This window comes from Malurus melanocephalus, unplaced genomic scaffold (genome assembly GCF_030028575.1).
Source record: "Malurus melanocephalus ecotype Western Australia unplaced genomic scaffold, MMel_1.1 scaffold_8, whole genome shotgun sequence".
Classification (NCBI taxonomy): domain Eukaryota; kingdom Metazoa; phylum Chordata; class Aves; order Passeriformes; family Maluridae; genus Malurus; species Malurus melanocephalus.
The window spans coordinates 4,495,847-4,514,195 of NW_026623240.1; the positions used below are offsets into that span (position 1 = coordinate 4,495,847).

The 18,349-nt window shown below is 41.1% G+C and overlaps 2 protein-coding genes across 3 annotated transcripts in view; both read right to left on the reverse strand.

The window, feature by feature from the left end:
- Nucleotides 1–12,446, reverse strand: part of DNASE2B (deoxyribonuclease 2 beta) — a 33,694-nt gene extending 21,248 nt beyond the window's left edge. Inside the window, exon 1 of one of the 2 annotated variants that reach the window (XM_057374804.1) lies at nucleotides 12,383–12,446. In XM_057374804.1, the coding sequence (XP_057230787.1) occupies nucleotides 12,383–12,399 (17 nt within the window). In that variant the 5' untranslated portion in view covers nucleotides 12,400–12,446. Of the gene's footprint in view, nucleotides 1–2,313; nucleotides 2,377–12,382 lie in introns of those variants that run through there. The other variant, XM_057374821.1, reaches the window with a different exon arrangement.
- SAMD13 (sterile alpha motif domain containing 13) lies at nucleotides 7,030–18,069 on the reverse strand. The gene is made up of 4 exons (XM_057374852.1): nucleotides 17,953–18,069; nucleotides 16,511–16,591; nucleotides 12,383–12,494; nucleotides 7,030–7,183 (listed from the first exon to the last, which is right to left on the reverse strand). Exons 2-4 carry the CDS (start codon nucleotides 16,561–16,563, stop codon nucleotides 7,040–7,042), a joined length of 309 nt encoding a protein of 102 aa, XP_057230835.1. The 5' UTR covers nucleotides 16,564–16,591; nucleotides 17,953–18,069; the 3' UTR covers nucleotides 7,030–7,039.
- Between the last annotated feature and the right edge of the window lie 280 nt (nucleotides 18,070–18,349).

Below are 18,349 nucleotides of genomic sequence, written 5' to 3' on the forward strand. Positions count from 1 at the left end.
AAATTTATTGTATCAGGCAGAATGTTTCCTTTGTTGCTCTTTGTGCTTCATTTGTGGCCCTACAAGGCAGTGGCGGACTCACCTCTGTGGCAGAATGAGGACACAAAGCAGTGAGCAGCTCTTAACTGAGCCTTTCCTGTGGCAACAAGCACACACGTACACTCGTTCAGTGTGGTTTGTAGAAACCTCCACAGACACGCAGACATTCACCAAGTCTCCAGAGCATCTCAGTGCAGCTCCATCCAGCACTGCAAACCTGAGTCATTTACGTGGGCAGATTGCTTCTAAAGAAAGTACTTAGGCAATCGGAAGCAGCCCAAATTTCCCATATGGCAACTAGATTAAGATAACGGTGGCATAAATCATTCTTGAAATGAGAATTAGCCAGACTTGCTTGGGCTTGAAATCTGACCAAATTCCAATTGGCTTCATTAGGTTCAGTCTCCACAATGGACTTGCATTAATTTCATTGAGACAGGTGTTTTTTTCAGTTCCTGTCCTAAGGATCTATTCAAGTTGCTTACTGTGTTTTACTCAGAAGCAGCTGTGATGCTTTGCTGACGAAACCACACTTGATGAAAAAGAGCAGCAGCTAGCAGATTGCAAAATTGCTGTTTAAAATACAATTTCTTGCTGATAACATGAACCTTGCTGGTCCTGGGCGACATCCCAGTAGATCACAGTGGCTGAAGCCTCCTACCAAGAAACAGGGTATTTCAAGTGCACAAACATATTATCTTTGTAGTGTTTGATTCTCTCCCATCCTGGTTCTGATCAATKCTGATAACTGCTCAGGACAGTCCAACACAGCCCTCCTCAGCTGCTCATTATGSTCCACACACAACCAATGTCACACAGATTAAATGCACCAGCTAAACTCATCAGCCAGTACYTAAAATAGAGAGCAAATGTCACTGTCAGGGTCAGCACAAGGGATCTGTCTTCCCTGACTGTATTATTCTGCAAATATTGCTACCTGCTTGCCACTATACACTTAAACCTGCCAGTTTTTACTATTACAGCTACTTTTTTTTTCTCCTTTAAAGGTGTCTTTTTCCTTTTTAAATTTAATCTTGCTTTTATTAAGAGTACATAATCCAGACTCTAAGCTGAACTGAGCTACTTAAAATGACCAAAAAACTGTCTCTGGCTAAAAATCTCAACATAAATACTTCTGAATTTAAAATACCACTCTTTTTATACATACAACAACCAACCATATTCCTTCTGGAAAGTGCACAGCTGTATCTAGAAAGGAAACTTATTAAATGTTTCCAGTTATTGGATCAAAAATGTCARTTCACATCTCAGCTATAATACAAACTGTTTTCTGAGAGCCTCACCATTCATAGCAGACTGAGAAAGATAGACACAGTACCTGAGTGCATTCATGCACATACACACACATATGGATATAAATTATGTGTATAAATGACACTTACTAGATCAGCTGATGTATGACTAATCTATKGCAATCAGATGAGAAAAAATATGATCTGGGGTTAGTTGTTGCTAAAACAAAAACCCAACCCAAACAATACTGGAGAGGCTCAAAAATCAGTTAAATAAGGGGGTAGAGAAACCTTTGATACAGAGGGAAATACAACAGAAACCAGAGTGCCTGARTACTGTGGAGGCCTTCTGCCACTTCTCAAGTGTGGCATGAATTCCTAGTTTATACCTGACTGAAAAAGGCAAGAGCTCAAGTYGTAATGGCCTCATACTCCTGCAACGTTTTAAAATCCTCTAGACACATACTTTCAGGTAGGAAAGCCCAGGCAAACTGCTGGGTGTTATTTACAGAGACGGGAGGAAGCAATTTGAAGAGTGTCCTTGTGAAACAGGGTTGCTACACCCAGGCACACACCCATTTCCACACTTCTGTCCGCACAGTTTGGCCACCAGCTTGTGAACAAACTCAGTAACAATTTCCTTACTCTCTACTTCCTTCCTCCTTCCACCACCCACTAGGACAAAACAAAGCAATGTTACTCTTGAATCCAAGAGATCAGTGCAATAATGAGCCTTCCCTCCCTTTTCTGATACAATTTAGCTGCCAAAATCAGAAGCAACCTCAATATATAAGTACCAAAGAGTGTGTATAGAGGGGCAGCTGGATTAYAGCAATCATCCAAAAAGGGAAAGAGAACATCCTGAGATGAATGCAAGTGTGCCAATGCCAAGACATTTGCTGCTGCCTTATCAGCAGATCAGCTGATGATACAGCAGTTGTAAGTGCTGACAGCTCCTTYAGCAAGGATGCTCACGAGTGCAGCATATAAATACAACAGTATAAATACAACCAGTACTCACCAGCAGCCTTCAGMAGCAATGAAACTCTCACATGGAGACCAAGAACCACTTACAGTCTTCAAGGTGCTCCCCTTGGGCTCTCCAGGTGCCTGAGGTTACAGCTGCATTCCCCAAATTTATAGCAACTACCAACCAATGTTATTCTGGGAATGGAAGACACATTGAAGATCTAAATAAACATCACTAAATCAATTCTCTAATTATAGGGGCTAAGCAAAAAATAATTTAATGATCTTGTTACATTATCATATTAAAAAAGAAGACAGACTTTCCCAACAGGAATGAAAGCTACTTATTAAATCCATCTGCCCATGGTTCCAATGGAGACTGCCCCTGCCAGTGGGCTAATGACAGCCACAGTCCTCTGCACTCCCCCTGGGGAACTGTTGCCTAAACTGAGCAACACAGATKTGAAGGTGCATAAATACTTTCCACGTGAAGGAAGGGGACATGGATGAGATCTCTTGGATGGTATCYCCAAGCACCAAGTCCTCCTGTCAGATGAAGAACCCAATCCATTGCCCATATAAATTGCACAAGGTGAAGGAGAGAGTGGAGCAGACCCTTCCCTGAAGTGCTCCACTCACCCTGCTGCTAATGAGCCAGGGATTGTTACCCCAGCCACATGCACATTAACAGTCATCTCATTTCCCACGTGACTTTTGGGCCAAAACCATTCCTAGGAGAGAAGGAACTGCTGTTCTGACTTGTAAGTAGAGAACCAGAATGAAGATCAAGTAAGGTAGTGTTTTTCTGGTCCTACTCAGACTCAGCCTTCAAATTTAGACGATTTTGCCATTAAAAAAAAAAAGAGAAATAAATCTGCAGCTTCCCTCAGACTCACAGAAAATAAGACTTGATTTTAAAATAACTGTCACTGTAACTTCARTGTGACAGTGGAAAGAGGTGTGTCAAAGACAAAAGATCAATTAAATGGTTTTTAAAAAGAGAAAGAGTGAAAGGATTTGGCAGAATTTGTACATGTTGGAAAAAGCAGGGAAAAGAGGGAAGAGTTCATTTAGCAATTAATCSCTGAGTGACAGCCTAATGAGACATTTTGCCTGGGCCATTTTTCACCAGGAGTTATGCATGGGGGGGGCTAGTCCAAATTTGGCTACTGCCAAATCTTGTCTTATACAAAGAACCTTCTGCAAACTGATCAAGTGCAGCACATTAGAACAAACTGGAACAATACGGTGCAGGGGTAGTAGATAGCAGCAAGTAGTCAGAACAATTTTTTTCTGGGTTGAGAAAGTGATCTTGGTGGACAGGTACAGCCACAGATCCCATACTTTGCTGACAGTTGCTTTATGTATGGTACTTGGCTCTGYTTGGATGCAAAGAGAACATGCCATGTTGTGTATCCACAGCTTGAGAGGAGAGTGACCAGAGCTGATGAACAATTTCAATACATATTTCACACCCATCACACCAGAAAAGACACACTGTAATGCTTCCAAATAATTTTAAAAGTGTATGAAAGATTCTGATAGATATGCACTACTGASATGAGGAGGGAGGAAGGACAGGGAAGAGGAAGACCTTGGCTGTAGCATGACTGATTTTGGGCAGACCAACAGCAGGCAGGGGAGCTCAGTGCTGCTTTATTCCTTAACACTGCCTCTAGGAGAAGAAGGGCATCTCTGAGTTGTGGTTCGGTGTGAAAGCCAAGAYCCTCATCACACTCACCCCCATATCAGCTCAGCAGTTGGATGCTGGCATCTTAACCCTCACCCAGAATGCAGGGAGGGCTTTTAAGGAAGAGGGACTCTTCCAGCTGCGGGCACAAAAAAGGGCATGATTTAAATTGGATTCCTGCATAGCTCTGCGACTCAGAGCTGCAGTACTGACATGATATCCAGTAATGCCTATCAGTTGCTTCCTCATCTCAACAGCAGCTGTGTTTTCTGCAAGAGGAATGACAGCTAAAAATAATCTGGCTTTGGCTTCCTCTTTTAAACCCTCCAGTCTCTTAAAAAGATTTTTTTGTTCTCCCAGAAACAGCAAGGAGAATGTAAGAGACAAAACCAGAACGGTCAACTGCACAAAGAGAACAGCAGCATTAGAAAGCTCATAGAAGAGTAGGAAGATACAATAAAAACCAGAGACAGTAAAAATATTGTCAGTTTTGACCAATATCCTCCAAATTCCCTTTTGCACTTGCAGTGAGATTGCTGTTAGGTGTTTACTTGTATGACTTAGTGGTGCTGAGCAAAGGGAAATACAATCTGGATGTTTCTCTGAATGCAATTCATTTGTTCATTAAAACATATTAAAAGAAAGAATTGTGTTCAGAAGTCATCAAACGCACTCTCATGTCTGCACAGTGGAGATTTTTACTCCCTCCTGCAATACGTATGTTTTACTTCTAATTCTGTCTTCCATAGGTCTACAAAATGTAAATCCCATGCCAAACATGCAAAWGGAAAAAAAAATCAATTAATCTTTCAGTAATACAGCACTATGTAATCTTATCCAAAATAATTCTACAAGTACAGTACTGGTTAGCATGTCCAGACTGCTTTTATGATATTTTTCATAATCATACCAAATTCTATATTAAAATATTTAGGAATTTCATGTATAATTTTTAATTGCAGCCCAAAATTAGCCAGATACAGACTATAGCTAAAAATTCCCATAGGCAGGGTTGATTATCTCTATTTTGGTCTAGTCTTCCAGAAGATCCCTACTCCCAGCAGGTATATCAGGACATGACCAAACTACAAATAAAATCATAAGCAGAATTCACACCATGACTTACAAACCTGCTGCTAACAGAACAATACCTGAAGTAAGCACAGTATAAGGGACAGACCACGAAATGATGAATACACCTCTGTCTTATTGTCTCCACTTCCAAATAAATACATTGTACAATGTAAAGATTAGAAAGCATCCAAGAAAGCATGCTTCTGCGTATGTAATTATGTAATATAGTGTATACCATGAGCTTTACCTGTGGCATAACAACTAACGTGGCTTTGTCCTTTCTCTCCCCTTTCTTCCTTCAGCACCAGTAACCACAATCAACTCTCTGAGCATTGCAGCATGAACAGCCACCTCACATTTGGCCAAGTCAAAATGAACACACGGCCACTACCTAAGCAGGAGATTACAGGAGTTTCTCCTTTCTCACCCTGAATCCTGTCCTCACTTGGCAGAAAGCAGCACCCTTCTCCTTTCTCAGATACACCCCCTCACCATTTTTCCCATACCATTTCCACTTTCACCACACTCTCATGCTTATTTCCTACTTCCCAGTTCTTTGCTCAGCATTGCTGCTGCAGCCCCATATCCCCATTTCAGGGGTCATCACAAAGCTCTCTGGGCCAGAGATGGTGGTGATCCCAGACAGGGCTTAGCACCATCTGTGGGCTGTCTCACAGACATTCTGGGGTAAATCAAACCACCCTGTGTACCAGGGCCAGCACAGCAGCTCTGCACCACTGATAGCTCCAGACAGGGCTAAGAGAAACAGATGTTATTGGAGAACTGTGACAAGGGCTTCTCCTTTTGCAGTACGTAACATCAGAGCAGAAAGAGCAAAAATAATTAAACCTTTAAATATTATGGTAGGTGATGTTAAAAGTAATCACAAGAACATAGAATATTAGGTAGGTTTTGGTACCTTTTTAATAGGAAAATGGAGAAAAGGAGCTCCAGTATACCACAACAGAGAAAGTAAAAGATCTGTAAAGTAAACTGAATCGAAACATAAGCAATGTTTTATTGGGATATAGCAAGCAACCTATCAAATAGGGAACTGGTACAAACAGATTGAACATGACTCTCTTTTAACAGAGATGTATGGTGACAAGACAGCTTCTTTCAGTTCTTAAAACAAGTATTCAAAGTGTTAAGTAAAGCATTAAAAATAAATCAATCATTACAACACCAAAGACAGACAATATTAAAAATGTGCAGAATTTTACTTTTTACAAACTTCTGCCTTATGTTAGAAAACAATCATAAATTAAAAAAGGAATAAAATTAAACTTTTTTTTTGTTTGCAAAGCAACACAACCTTTAAAAACCAACTATATTTTACATAGGACTACCATTAAAAACAGGTGAAAAGCTGAAAATTTAAAGGACAGCAAAAAATACACAACCCAGTTTCACCTGTCAGCAACACCTTCTGCTATCGAAGGAGTTATGTTAGTCATATGTACAGCTTTAAACATTGCAGCATACCACGAGAAAACCTTAATAAGGTCAAAATAGGACCCTCTGCAAAAAAGGGTGACTTGGCAAGTGTTAGTCCCATCCTGAAATTATAAGCAGTAATAATTTTAGTAGGTCTTTAGAGTAAATCAAAACCTACTTTAATTGGTTCCTCTCTCCTAAAGATGCTTGTAAACTTTGGGGTTGTTTTTGTTAATTTTTTTGGTATTTTAATTAATGAAATCAAGAACATGTCTGGCTCAAAAATGAGAATGACATACCTCCCTTTCGTTCTGGAAACAGTGATGTAGCTATCTCAACATGCTCATTGACACTTCCTAAAAGAGAAAATCATTATGTACTATGTAAAAAATACACATCACCTCTCTCTGTTCAGACTTGGTATATAGTATATTGCCAACTCTATCCAATAGGATATATAGTGTAATTTGGTTTAAACTCTTAATAGATATATTCTCTCTTTACAAAGTTCCATCACATGAAACCAAATTGCTTATTTTTCCTTTGAGGCACAGCATGACCCCAATTAGACAATTAGCTATAAAGAGTTGTTCTTTAGATGTTGTGTCTGTAGAGGTTTTACGTGATATTCATAGATTTTCAGCGCAGGCCCCAGTTTTAATGAAAGTCCAGTCAGTACATCATTTCTTGTCATCAACAGTAATGATTTGCCATCAATTTCCTATAAGAAGAATTAGAGAGTTGATAAAGACAAATATACAAATCTAACAGATGAGAACAGTCATGCAATAAATGGAAGACTACTAAAGAGAATCAGTGAGAAAAGAAATAGTAGCCTTGATTTTCCTGAAACCATGTTTACAGCTGCTAAACTCAGCTGTCTGCTTTTCAAATGCTCACCTGTGCTGACTAAGGCATAAATAATATTTAGTCAAGCACAAAATCCGAATGAGCCTAATTTCAAAATCCTCTCCTTGTAAACCTTTTTCAAATGAATAGGTACAAGTGCAGAATGCCTAATTATCAGCCATTAAGGGAAGGATACTCCTAAGAAGGTGGCTTATGAAGTGCTTTTCAGAAGAATTACTACGGACAGCAATATGCAGGTTTAGACTAGTCAGTATCTGCTAATAACTTCAGATGCCTTCTTTAAGAGGCCAACCTTCCCAGCATCCTGTGGGGGGGGAAAAGGAAAAGACTCTTGCAAGCAGAAATGTCAGAAAGGCCTAACTGGAGCTCGACACTCTGAGGGAACTTCTCTTCCTCCACTTACAAGGGAAGAGGAGAAAAGCAGCAACTTGCCAGCTTAGGTCTCAACAGCCCCTACAATTTCCTGATTAAAATACCTCTTGTAAATCCTAGATATGGTGGGATTTTTTTTCCTCTCAGACCTTGACTCTCTGACCTGTTTAGGTTAGAAATACCACAGGCTTTGGGGTTTATTCCATCTCAAAACCTTTCAAAATGGAAGAGAATGAATCCACATCTCTTAACTCCCTTCTGCTTTTCGGACATGGGACCATACTTTTCATTACACATTCTTAGAGTTCAATCACACTGAACTACTCCAGAAACAGGAGCTACAGCTACACAACAATGCACTGATTGTTGTCTCACAACACAGCCAGATCTCCAAAGGGCATCATAGCCCAAACATGTATATAGCCTTATCTGGCATTGTCCTGCACTGGACTCCACTCTGCTGTTTCATTCCTTTTAATACTTTTATTTAAACCCCCTCAATATTAACAGTTGAATTTGTTATCAATAGGCAACAACTAATTAAAATGCTGGCCTTAATGGTTGTTCTCTAATATACTGCCAAAATTTAGTATTTTAGTAAGTATTATAAATACCACACATCAGTTTATCCCACTGCAGCATATTCCTTCTGGATGTTAAATACTATTTTGGGAATCAGAGATCCCATCCTTGATTATAGCTCAATGTGAAAAAAAAGACTTCTTTTACAGTTCAGCAGGAATTTGTCCAGACTGATCTGTCCTGTGATTTGATAGAGTTTATAAATACAAAATACATGGACAAACCACAACATAGTCAAAGATCAGCTGAGAGTGGCATTTCTTTAAAACATCCCCAAGACGTATGTGACTACTAATCCCTCAAGGGAACCCAAAGTAACAGTATTTCTAAAAGAAAACAAGTTTCCAATAACTTTTTACCCAATTATAGCAGGTGCCTCTTTCCAATTACTGTTGAGAATGTTAATGGTTAAAACCAGTTTCTATCCTCTCTTTTCCATTCGTCACAATTCTCTCTGTGGGAATTTTGACACCAGTGAGTATTTTGCTCATTGCTATGACCGATCTGATGTTGCCTTTTCTGCTGCTGTTCAACGATGCTATGGAGGAAGAACAGCCTCCAGCTTGGTAGGATCCAAATGAAGTAAATCCAGTACCTGGAATAGGAGAAACTCCAAGAATAGGAAAAAAGCATCTATTCCTTTCCCTTCCTCTTCCACAGGATTTCCTGTGGTTTCCAGAAATGCTGGTAACTACTAAGACTTTCACTGAATAAAAAACTGATTCTTTAAATACATTTGTGTAGGAATGAGCAAATATGTATTCAGAGTTCAAGCATTTTGTATCTTTGTGTGTATTCTAAGCTTTACTTCTTTCACTTTAAGTTTTCCGCATTAACCTCCTTCTGTACAATTGTCACTGTTACTCCTTTTTTGGTACCAGGTAAGATTTGTATGCTCTATGAACTTCTCTGATTTCTTCTCGGCTACTTCTCTGTTTTCTAGATATTTTTCAGGATGCAATTTTGATGCCAGTTCTCAGTATGCCTTTTTAATGTTCACCGCAGAGAGACTTCTCTGCACAACTCGACCTGACAATAATTCCCCACTGTGCCAGGATGACCTCAACAGCAGTATCATGTTGTCTTCAGCAAACAACCAGGGGACTGGTTAAGCTTCACACCCTCCCACTCTTTCTGCCTTTTCTCTAAGTGACTGAGAAATGTAAAGTTTTACAGTAAATGAGCACAAGAGCACAGCAGCCAGCACACTCATGTGCTTCTCCATACCATGGCTCTACCAGAAAGCAGCAGCAGACACCAGCCAATGTCAAACCCCAATTTCCCTTCTGGTGAGGCATTGCAGTGAGGCCAGCAAACCAGCACTGGGTTACTTGGGCATATCTGACTATCACAACACTGATGGTCAAGAAGCCACATGAGCAACAACAAAGATCAGAGTGTGAGCGCACATTGAGACCTTGCAAAAAGCTTCAATTGTGGAGTGAGCTAGAGCCCCTGGGCTTCCAGGGCTCCTAGAGAAAGCTCAGCCACATACTGGCAGGCTATATTTCTCTGAAGGTGTTCACACCCTCATCCTGCAACTCGTGCTATTCCTCCCTCTTTATGTATGCTGTGTCCTTCTTAGCTTGTCTGATTTGTGTACTGATGTTACATTTTTTTGTTATTGGGCAACGTTTTTCAGTTGAATCTGTGTTCATCAGTAAGCTCTTTGATTTGGTGAAATCAGTGGAACTTCAAGAAGGAATATATAATCATCATACAAGCATCACTTCTCACCAGCACTTACAAAACAGTTTTAATAAAACATTCTGCAGCCCTTAAAATGTCTTCTCATATTCCTTAAAATATTGTAAGAAAAATTCAGATCTTAAAAATTTTTTGAGTCACTTGTTTTAGGTGAATCCAGACATATTCAGATTCATCAAAAGAAAGTGTGGACTCAGTTACTGTTGCGTAAAAGTTCAATGTAATGACAGATGTCATGATTACATTCTGGGCTAAGGATATTTTGTAAGGAAACCATTGTGCTTCCCCTACTGAAGCAGTTCAGTGGAAAACAATTTCCCAGTGTTGCAGGTGAAACTGAATACTTTCCTTTACCACTTACAAATGCATTCCTCTTTCAGTACATATTCAGGGCAGTAGATCAAATGAAACTAGGTTTCTGGGGCCCAGGCAACTGCAAATGACAGAGGGAAATACAGATGGCCAGAATAGCAGCTGCATGCCTGGTGCTCTATAGACACAGGATGGCAAAGGATTCAAAGTGAATCTATCTACACTGCCATACCTGGAAGATCCTAATAAAAAATACTATAAGAACACAGAGTTAAAGCTAGTGGTAGCAAATAGTGTAGAAGAAACTGAACAGCACCACCAGTAAGAAGTTAGGGATAAGGTTGTTTATGGGGCTGTTCCAGGTGCAAACAGGGAATAGGCTGGCAAAACTGGCATATAGAACCAGGCACTTGCTGCTCCTCATGCTGCTAATAGAAAGGAAGGGGAAGGAAGTGGCAATGACTTCTGCTGTGATTATCCATCCCTCAGCTCCTGGCCACATCCTGGTGGCAGCTGTCAGCCTCTCTCTCTCCAAGGTTTTACCATAAGGTGAAGTTGGCAGTGGAATCACACCCACATTTCTGCACATGGCTACCCTAGCAGAGTCCTCAGTTACCCTCCTGAAACCACTTGCCCTCACTGCAGAATACTGCAAATAAAACCTTTCCACTCCTACGCTGTTTTCCATAAGGTTGTTGCAAAGTGATTTGCCAAAACTTGTAAGTTAGCCTCACCTTCCTGTTGCAAAATCAGTAATTACTGCAGTATTATAGACAAGCCAGCTGTGAGGCAGAGAGGTTAAGATATTTGATGAAAGTCAGAGGTATCTGTCAGTATAAGGAAAAGACTCCCAGAGACCACAATTACTTTGCCTATGTCGTCTTTTTCAGCCACATGTCCATGACAGTTGAGATGTGGGTGCTGGTATTAAGGAATGGACATCCTCAAATATTTTCTTTTTTGGCCTCTTCACCCACTTTCATATTCTGATAAATGAGTAACAGCTGCAGAAAGAACCTCTCTCTGCGACCTGCCTGAGAGTCACCCAACACCAGGCTTTTCTCCCTCAAGAACAAAGAACTAAATTTAGATACTTAGTTATATGCATCAATTACAATCAGATGGGATTTCATAGACATTGTACTGAAGGTCAGCAACATTAACCTGACCAACCATGATGTTATTGCATGTGCAATGTGCAGTGTCCTGCAAAGCTGCCAATAACTTGCACCAGCTTAGTACCTTGGAAGGTCAAGCCATCTATTTTGATAACTAATTACAAGTGTGGGTGACAAATTTCCTGGAAGTCACATTCAAACCTACAGACTTATCTGAGGAGGTGCTGAACTGCCAATCTGATGTAAATGACTTCTCTATGGAAGTGGTAGGCTGTAAACCAGGTAAGCTGACTGCTCTGCCCCACTAACATGCCTTTACCAGCTTCTGGCAGGTGAGTTACAATGGGCCATCTGACTGTTAAGCTCTTTGCTGATCTAATCTACCAAAAAGAAGTCTTCCATCAGTATCAGCAGTTACAAGGCCCAGAAACAAAGACCCAACCTCTTTCTCAGACTGAGTCCTACAAACATGCTGCTCCTCTGCCAAATTGTCCTTTCCATGTTCACTTGTACTGCAAAGTTCAATGCAACAGAGCAGCCCCTTTTCCACCCTACACCTTCAAACTCAACTTGTTGCTTAGATGCCCTAGGTTTCATAAAAACTCATTAGTGTATTTTCGCATACACTAAAAAAGAAGGGAATTCACATTTTAAATAACAAGACAGTGAAACTGAGTGGGTTGTATAGGGAGAGTGAGTTCAAGCCAGAAAATTTGTTTTGATTTCTCACCTTTCTGAATCCTATTTTAAACAAACTCCAACTCATTATCCACAGCTTGTAGAACAATATTACTACTCAGAGATTACAGTCCCATATATTGTCACCCAATAACACATTCAAGTCGCCCCATTAATGTGGGATTTTCTCTCTCATTTTAGAGTATATAACCAGGCCCATGGCAAAATTATGCAATCTGAGAAACTGGTGGCAGTCAAAAGGTGTTTGCTAACAGATTTACCTGTTCCTGAAAAGCATTGGCTTGTTCTTCAAATCCAGCTGTTCTGAAATAATTCACAACATCGGTAACAGCCCAGTCAGCAGGATCCGGAGGTCTCCCATTCTCTACTGAACTGCAAAGTGCAAATCCAGACAAGTAATCACTAAAGATGTGCAGAACATCTGCTGCTTCTTTGTGCACACCTCATATACATCCCCTCCTTCCCTGTTTTTGCAGCAAAAGGGCTCTTTGAAACACCTCGCCCCACCCCAGTACAGAACAGTCACACCAGTTCTTTTACATTCCAAAGACCTGATGCTAGGGAAAATTGAGATATCTCTCCTTTCAGAGAAGAAGGAAGTACATGAATCTTCACATCAGCCAAAGGCAATCAGTTAAGAACTTCCTATAACTGTGCTGCCTTTGCTGTTGGAGAATGAAAACTGCCATAACTGGGTACCAAATTCCTGCCTCCCAAGCCTAAAGTTTGTGTTCAGCTACCAAGTACATGAAGACTTGTATGTAGATTATTCTTCACACAAATGAGACTGTCCATATAACATGGGTAGAAATTACTGGTAACCATCTTCACCTTGCAAAACAACAACAAATTGCAAACAAACAAAACTCCCCAACCAAAACAAAACAAAAGAGGCACCAAATGATTGCACCAAATGATTGCACCAATTTTCAATACAGAAAATTTCCCAAAACTATTTCTGGACTCATCTTTGGACAAATCTATGGACTTCTAAAATAGCTGTGCATTGGTTAAACACAATCAAAATTAATGCATTCTGTGATTAACCTCAGGCAATTGCTTTCCACAGTAGCAAAACCAACAAAACATTCCTATTATTATCCCTATCCTGCATTTCTTTCCCTCAAACTGTAGCACCCTATCACAAAGATAACCTTTGTGTATCTGAAAATTTTTGGTAAAAAAGACACACAGTGAGCTTGATTGCCTTTTCAACTGCAATTTATGAGGATGAAGAGAAAGACATCAAATAACTTTTTTAACAAGTTTCTTCAACCATAATTCCTGAAGTTCACGCCAAATATTTTCCACTGTTCTGCGTGCTTAACCATAATGCTAATGAAGAAATATCAAAAAGGTACAGAACAGGGCAGGTGTCAGAATCCTGCCCATTTTCTGATCTGAAGCTTAGAGGCAGGACTTTAATTTCAACAGCACCAGCTGGAAAAGAAACAGATTATACTCTACTGACACCATTTGTGTTCTAGCCTTCAATTTTTTCTTTTCCAAATGTCACCATCTCTACCTTGTCTGGACTTGTATGTCTTTCAGCAAAATAACTGGGTGAATTAAGGGCCAACCATTCTTCAAAGCAGCAAAATGGAATCTACACATAGCGTGTCTACCATCATGGTTTTGATAACATTCTTATTTCTACAACTACCTGAGGCCTGGGAAGGAGGACTTGTGAAAACAATGATTTTTGCATCTCCCTGAATTCTTGAAATGTGTCTGTCAAAACACAAATCTGGTCACAGAGATCATCCACAACCTGTGCTACACTTGGCCTTCTAAAAGCAGTTTCCTTCATTTATCACATATCTCCAAGAAATGAGAAACGGAGTTTCTTACTTTTGCTCATCACATAATGACTTACTTCATGAATTGCTTCACTGATAGTGATTACATAGAAAGCAACACTCAGCAAAATTGAAAATGAGACGATCTGGCTTTATCAGTGCTGCACTTCTTTCCTTCCTTTTTTTTTTAATCAAAGATTTTTTTAAAATTTCAATTAAGATTTTTTGGTACTCTGCACATTCTGATACCTAAGTGAAATGTGAAAAGCACCACACATAATCTGCACATATTTACAAAAACAGCATTTGAGAAATTATATTTAAATCTTTGTATTTTCCCTAAGACATAATGTCCCTTTCAATTATTCATTTTCTACTTAAAATTAAAAAAACAATAAACAAAACTCCAACAACTCAGTTAAAAAAAAAGAAGATACTCAATTTAACCCTTTCGAAATAGAGAATAAAAGATTCAGTCTGTAAAAATATCACCTAACTGTAATTTGCTAACTTCTCCAAACACTTTAACTCATAACTTTCAATATGGTCCCAAACCCTCCTTTCCATAATTCTGTATCTCAGCACAGGTGCCTTAGCTTTTCTTGTAGCTCTTCTTTTATCACTAGGGAACTATACCTTAGTCCAGCCCCATCCAGGGCTCAACTGCAATGACTTCAGGGGCTCTTCCTCAATCATTAATTTATCATAGAAAATAATTGTAAGTTCCTGCCTCAAGGAATAGCATCATGCTGGACCTCAAACGAAGCCAATTTCCACAACGACAGTTGTGGAAGACTGGAAGGCATGTGGCAGACTGCAGGAGGCTGGCTGGATTTTAACCCATCTACCCACAGAGATGCTCATTTTGGCTTGTAGACTTTGTTAGTCTCCTCTTCAGCCTGCTGTTGACATGGCTCTATGCTTTAGACAAGAAAAAGGAAGATACAACATCCATGATTTAGCCATACACTGGCTTATGCCTGACATCCTGGGTACTTTAAAAGCTTAAGAGGACTGGCATTTTGAAATTAAATACTAGATGCACTGACAATGAATAAGAATTAGGCTTGTCTGTTTTTCACCACTGTCCCTGTGCCTTTATTGCCATCATGTGGCAGAAGCAGCAAGGTCTGAAAGGATGTATCTGAGAACAAACAGATTTTATCCAAGCTATTTATAACCACTTCAAGAAAGTGTCAAATACTTCCTTTGTAGATACACCCACATACATACTATATACATTCATCTAGAAACCACAGCCCCACAGTTTAATTAGAATTCCCATCAACTGTAAAAAGCCACCTCAGTAATCAGTAGTTGAGTCCTTATTACCCAAGCCTTGGGGAAAATGATTAAATGTAAGCTGTCCTTGCTTTGACTGCCTCCCTTCTCCCACCACAGAGTGCTCATTGTAGAAACCAGACTCTCACATGGAAGGCGGTTTCTGAGGGACGCACATGATATTTATTCATAGTCACTGAATAGGAAAATGCTCTTTATGTTGGTGTGCTGTAGCCAGCATCTCAAGTGAAAGGGGAGGATGCTGATTTTAATGGCTGCCATTGGATCTTTTGATGCAATGTCATAATCAGGTGTTTTATCAGTAGCCTGAAGTGACTATTATTATTTACATTATTCTAGTGCCTGGTACCCTATGCATTGTCACATTTTCTTGGACAGCTTATGTAAAAGAGATCTGAAGGAGAATAATGATGTGCAGCTGCACAGAAGTGTTGCTGTTTGAGAGAACAGAGTAAGAGCTCACTCTAGTACCTTTCTTTGTGGTTTTTTTTTCCTTTAATATAAATACATATGTGTACATCTTTCTCATCATGGCTTCTATTACCCTAAAGCAGCAAGGCCAGATTTTGCACACAGAAATTCACTTCTCAGATCATAACTTCATTCTGAATTGCTAGTCCTAATTTAAGAATTTCTGATCTTATGTAAATGCCTACAAAAAAAGTTCCTATCCCTTAACCAGCAGTTTACCACACAAAAGAAAGCAGCAGAACAGTACACACCACGACTCTGCCTTATTCCCACCCTAGGTCTGAAATAAAACCTTAGCAACTTAGGGCTTCTCCAATAAACAGCTTAGAGTATCTGTTTCAAAAGGGAACTGACACCTAAGTGATATGCTGCTACTACTTTTCAGCCCTAGACAGGTGGCTGTCAGCACAGAAGGGCACAGAGAGGTAACTTCCACAGAGGACACTTTTCTCCATTAGGCACTGGTTCTGCAAAAGCCACTAACAGGTGAGCAGAGGCAGAATATTGGTTGCAATTCTACATCTTGTTTTAGTCTCTGGTTATTACAAAATGAAACAATGGAGAAAGGTGTACTCCTAACTTAAGTTACTAGCTTCTACATCTCTTCATTGTTAGACAGTGCTACCACATACCACTTTCAATCAACTCAGTACCTGGGACTCTTCTGTTTCAAAGTTGAAATAAAATAAAAGTCATTAAGAACAGGGAGGGTTTGGAATGAGCAAAGAAGGAGGTGCCCGCTATTGCCAACCACATTAATCCAAAGGAAAACTCAATTTAAAATCCATGTGCTGTTTACATAAAAGGAACACTTACTTTTTGACATCCAGAGAGCCATTTTCCTTGTTTTCCATGTCAACAGTTAGCATGGGGAGGATAGAAGTTTTACTTCAGCAACTGATCAACAGGGAGGAAAAAAAGAGCTGTGTTTAATTACTGGTAGTAGGACAAGAGCATAATGTAATAGAACAAACATTCTACAGGGACAAAAGAGTGTTTCCCCTCGAGAGCAACAGTGCTGTCAAAGACTGATTTGACAAGAAGCCTGGCAAAGCTGATAGTAGCTAATGAATTACAAAAAAAAGGTTGACCTGTTCTTCAAACACAAGAAATACTTCTTGCCTGAAAATCAAGGAAGGTAATACTACGTTTGATCCTTTTCACAGGTGTTAAAATTTTGATCAAACTGTATGTACTCATACGCATGGAGATTGACCTGAAATATATAGCTATGCATTGAGAGAGTTTAATAAGCCTTCTGTCGTCCTGTGATACAGAGAATCCAAAGAGATGGAAGATCTCTAGAGACGTTTGGAAATCCGTGGCCTTGTTTGCAAATGTGGACAGACAAGCATGTCTCTTACACCCATTGCACACATAAAGCTGGTAAGCAGAGTTACTAATTGAGTACCAAACACCTAAGGCCTAAATCAGTCTGTTATTCATAAGACTTCCTTTCCTGCACTAGAGCAGCTTCTTCTATAGGTATGCTATGCTGAATGCCAAAAAGGAATGGAGCACAAGAATGTCACAGGAGAAAATCCAGTTAATTTCCTTCCTTGCAGCATGCTGGAGTATTTTCACCACATAGCTTTTTCCATCACTTCACAGAACACGCAGAAATGACCTGAGCCTTTCCTTTCTGTTCTCAAGAAAGCCATTTCTATTTCAGAGGGCACCAGAGAACGGACCAAGGACTCAGGATGTTCTTGCTGTAGCATTAATGGATGCCAGTGAAACGTCTCAAAGCTCTGGGAAGTACAGAATAGGGAAATTACACTCTTCAGCTAAAACTTTGCAAAAATAGAGAACAGCAATTAATACTGCTGTGGGAAAAGAAATAAAAAAGGAAAAAGACCCTTTATTATATATGTAGCAGCATGTAAAGCACCAAGAAAACAGTAACAAACTAATAGAAAATATGCTTCTTCCTGCCCGCTGACCAAACAACTGCACGCATTCCCTGGAATCACTTCTCGGTTCACCTGAGGTGACGGCAGACGACACCCGCAGCAGCCTACCTGCGGAACGCCCCGCGCCGCGGCCGCGCACGACCCGGAGCCCCCGGGCTGGGGGCGGGCACCTCCCGCGGAGCCCACGGGCCCGGCGGGCGGGGGCTCCCGGGGTTCCGCTTCCCCGCGGCGGCGCCGGGGCTGTGACACGCGTTCAGCATCTCACGGGCATCCCCGAGCCCGCTCGTACTGCACCACATTGTCAGTTTTCACTGGGGGCGGGGGAAGCAAGGCAGAAAAACCTACCTACGAGCAACTAAACCAGCGCATGGCTACCGGCTGCTGCGGAGCGGCGGAGCCCGCGGCCCCCGCCCCCCGGCGGCAGCGGGCGCTCCGCGGCGGCTCCGAGTGACACCGGGAGCGGCCCCGCCCGGCCCCGTGACGCGCCCGCCACACACGGCCCGCCCGCGTCATGGCCGCCGCGTTAAAGGAGCCGCGCCACGGGACCCCCGCCCGCTGCGGGAGGGCACCGGGGAGCTGGGGACGGCAGCGGGCTGGGGCACGGAGCGACGCCTCCGCCGAGCGGCTTCCCACCGGCAGCGCTTACCTGCGGGGAGCCGCGGGCAGCGCGGGGGCCGGGGGGGGACCGGGAGGGGCGGGCGCGGAGAGCTGCGCTCGGGGCTCGTTTCATGACCTGAAGTTC

What these genes read in the sequence shown, in the direction of transcription:
- SAMD13 (XM_057374852.1), bottom strand. Translation starts at nt 16,563, where the DNA reads ATGCTAACTGTTGACATGGAAAACAAGGAAAATGGCTCTCTGGATGTC. An exon ending in GGCTCTCTGGATGTCAAAAA is followed by an intron (nt 12,495 to 16,510) that starts GTAAGTGTTCCT and finishes TGCACTTTGCAG; the next exon opens with TTCAGTAGAGAATGGGAGAC. An exon ending in CCAATGCTTTTCAGGAACAG is followed by an intron (nt 7,184 to 12,382) that starts GTAAATCTGTTA and finishes TTCTTCTTATAG; the next exon opens with GAAATTGATGGCAAATCATT.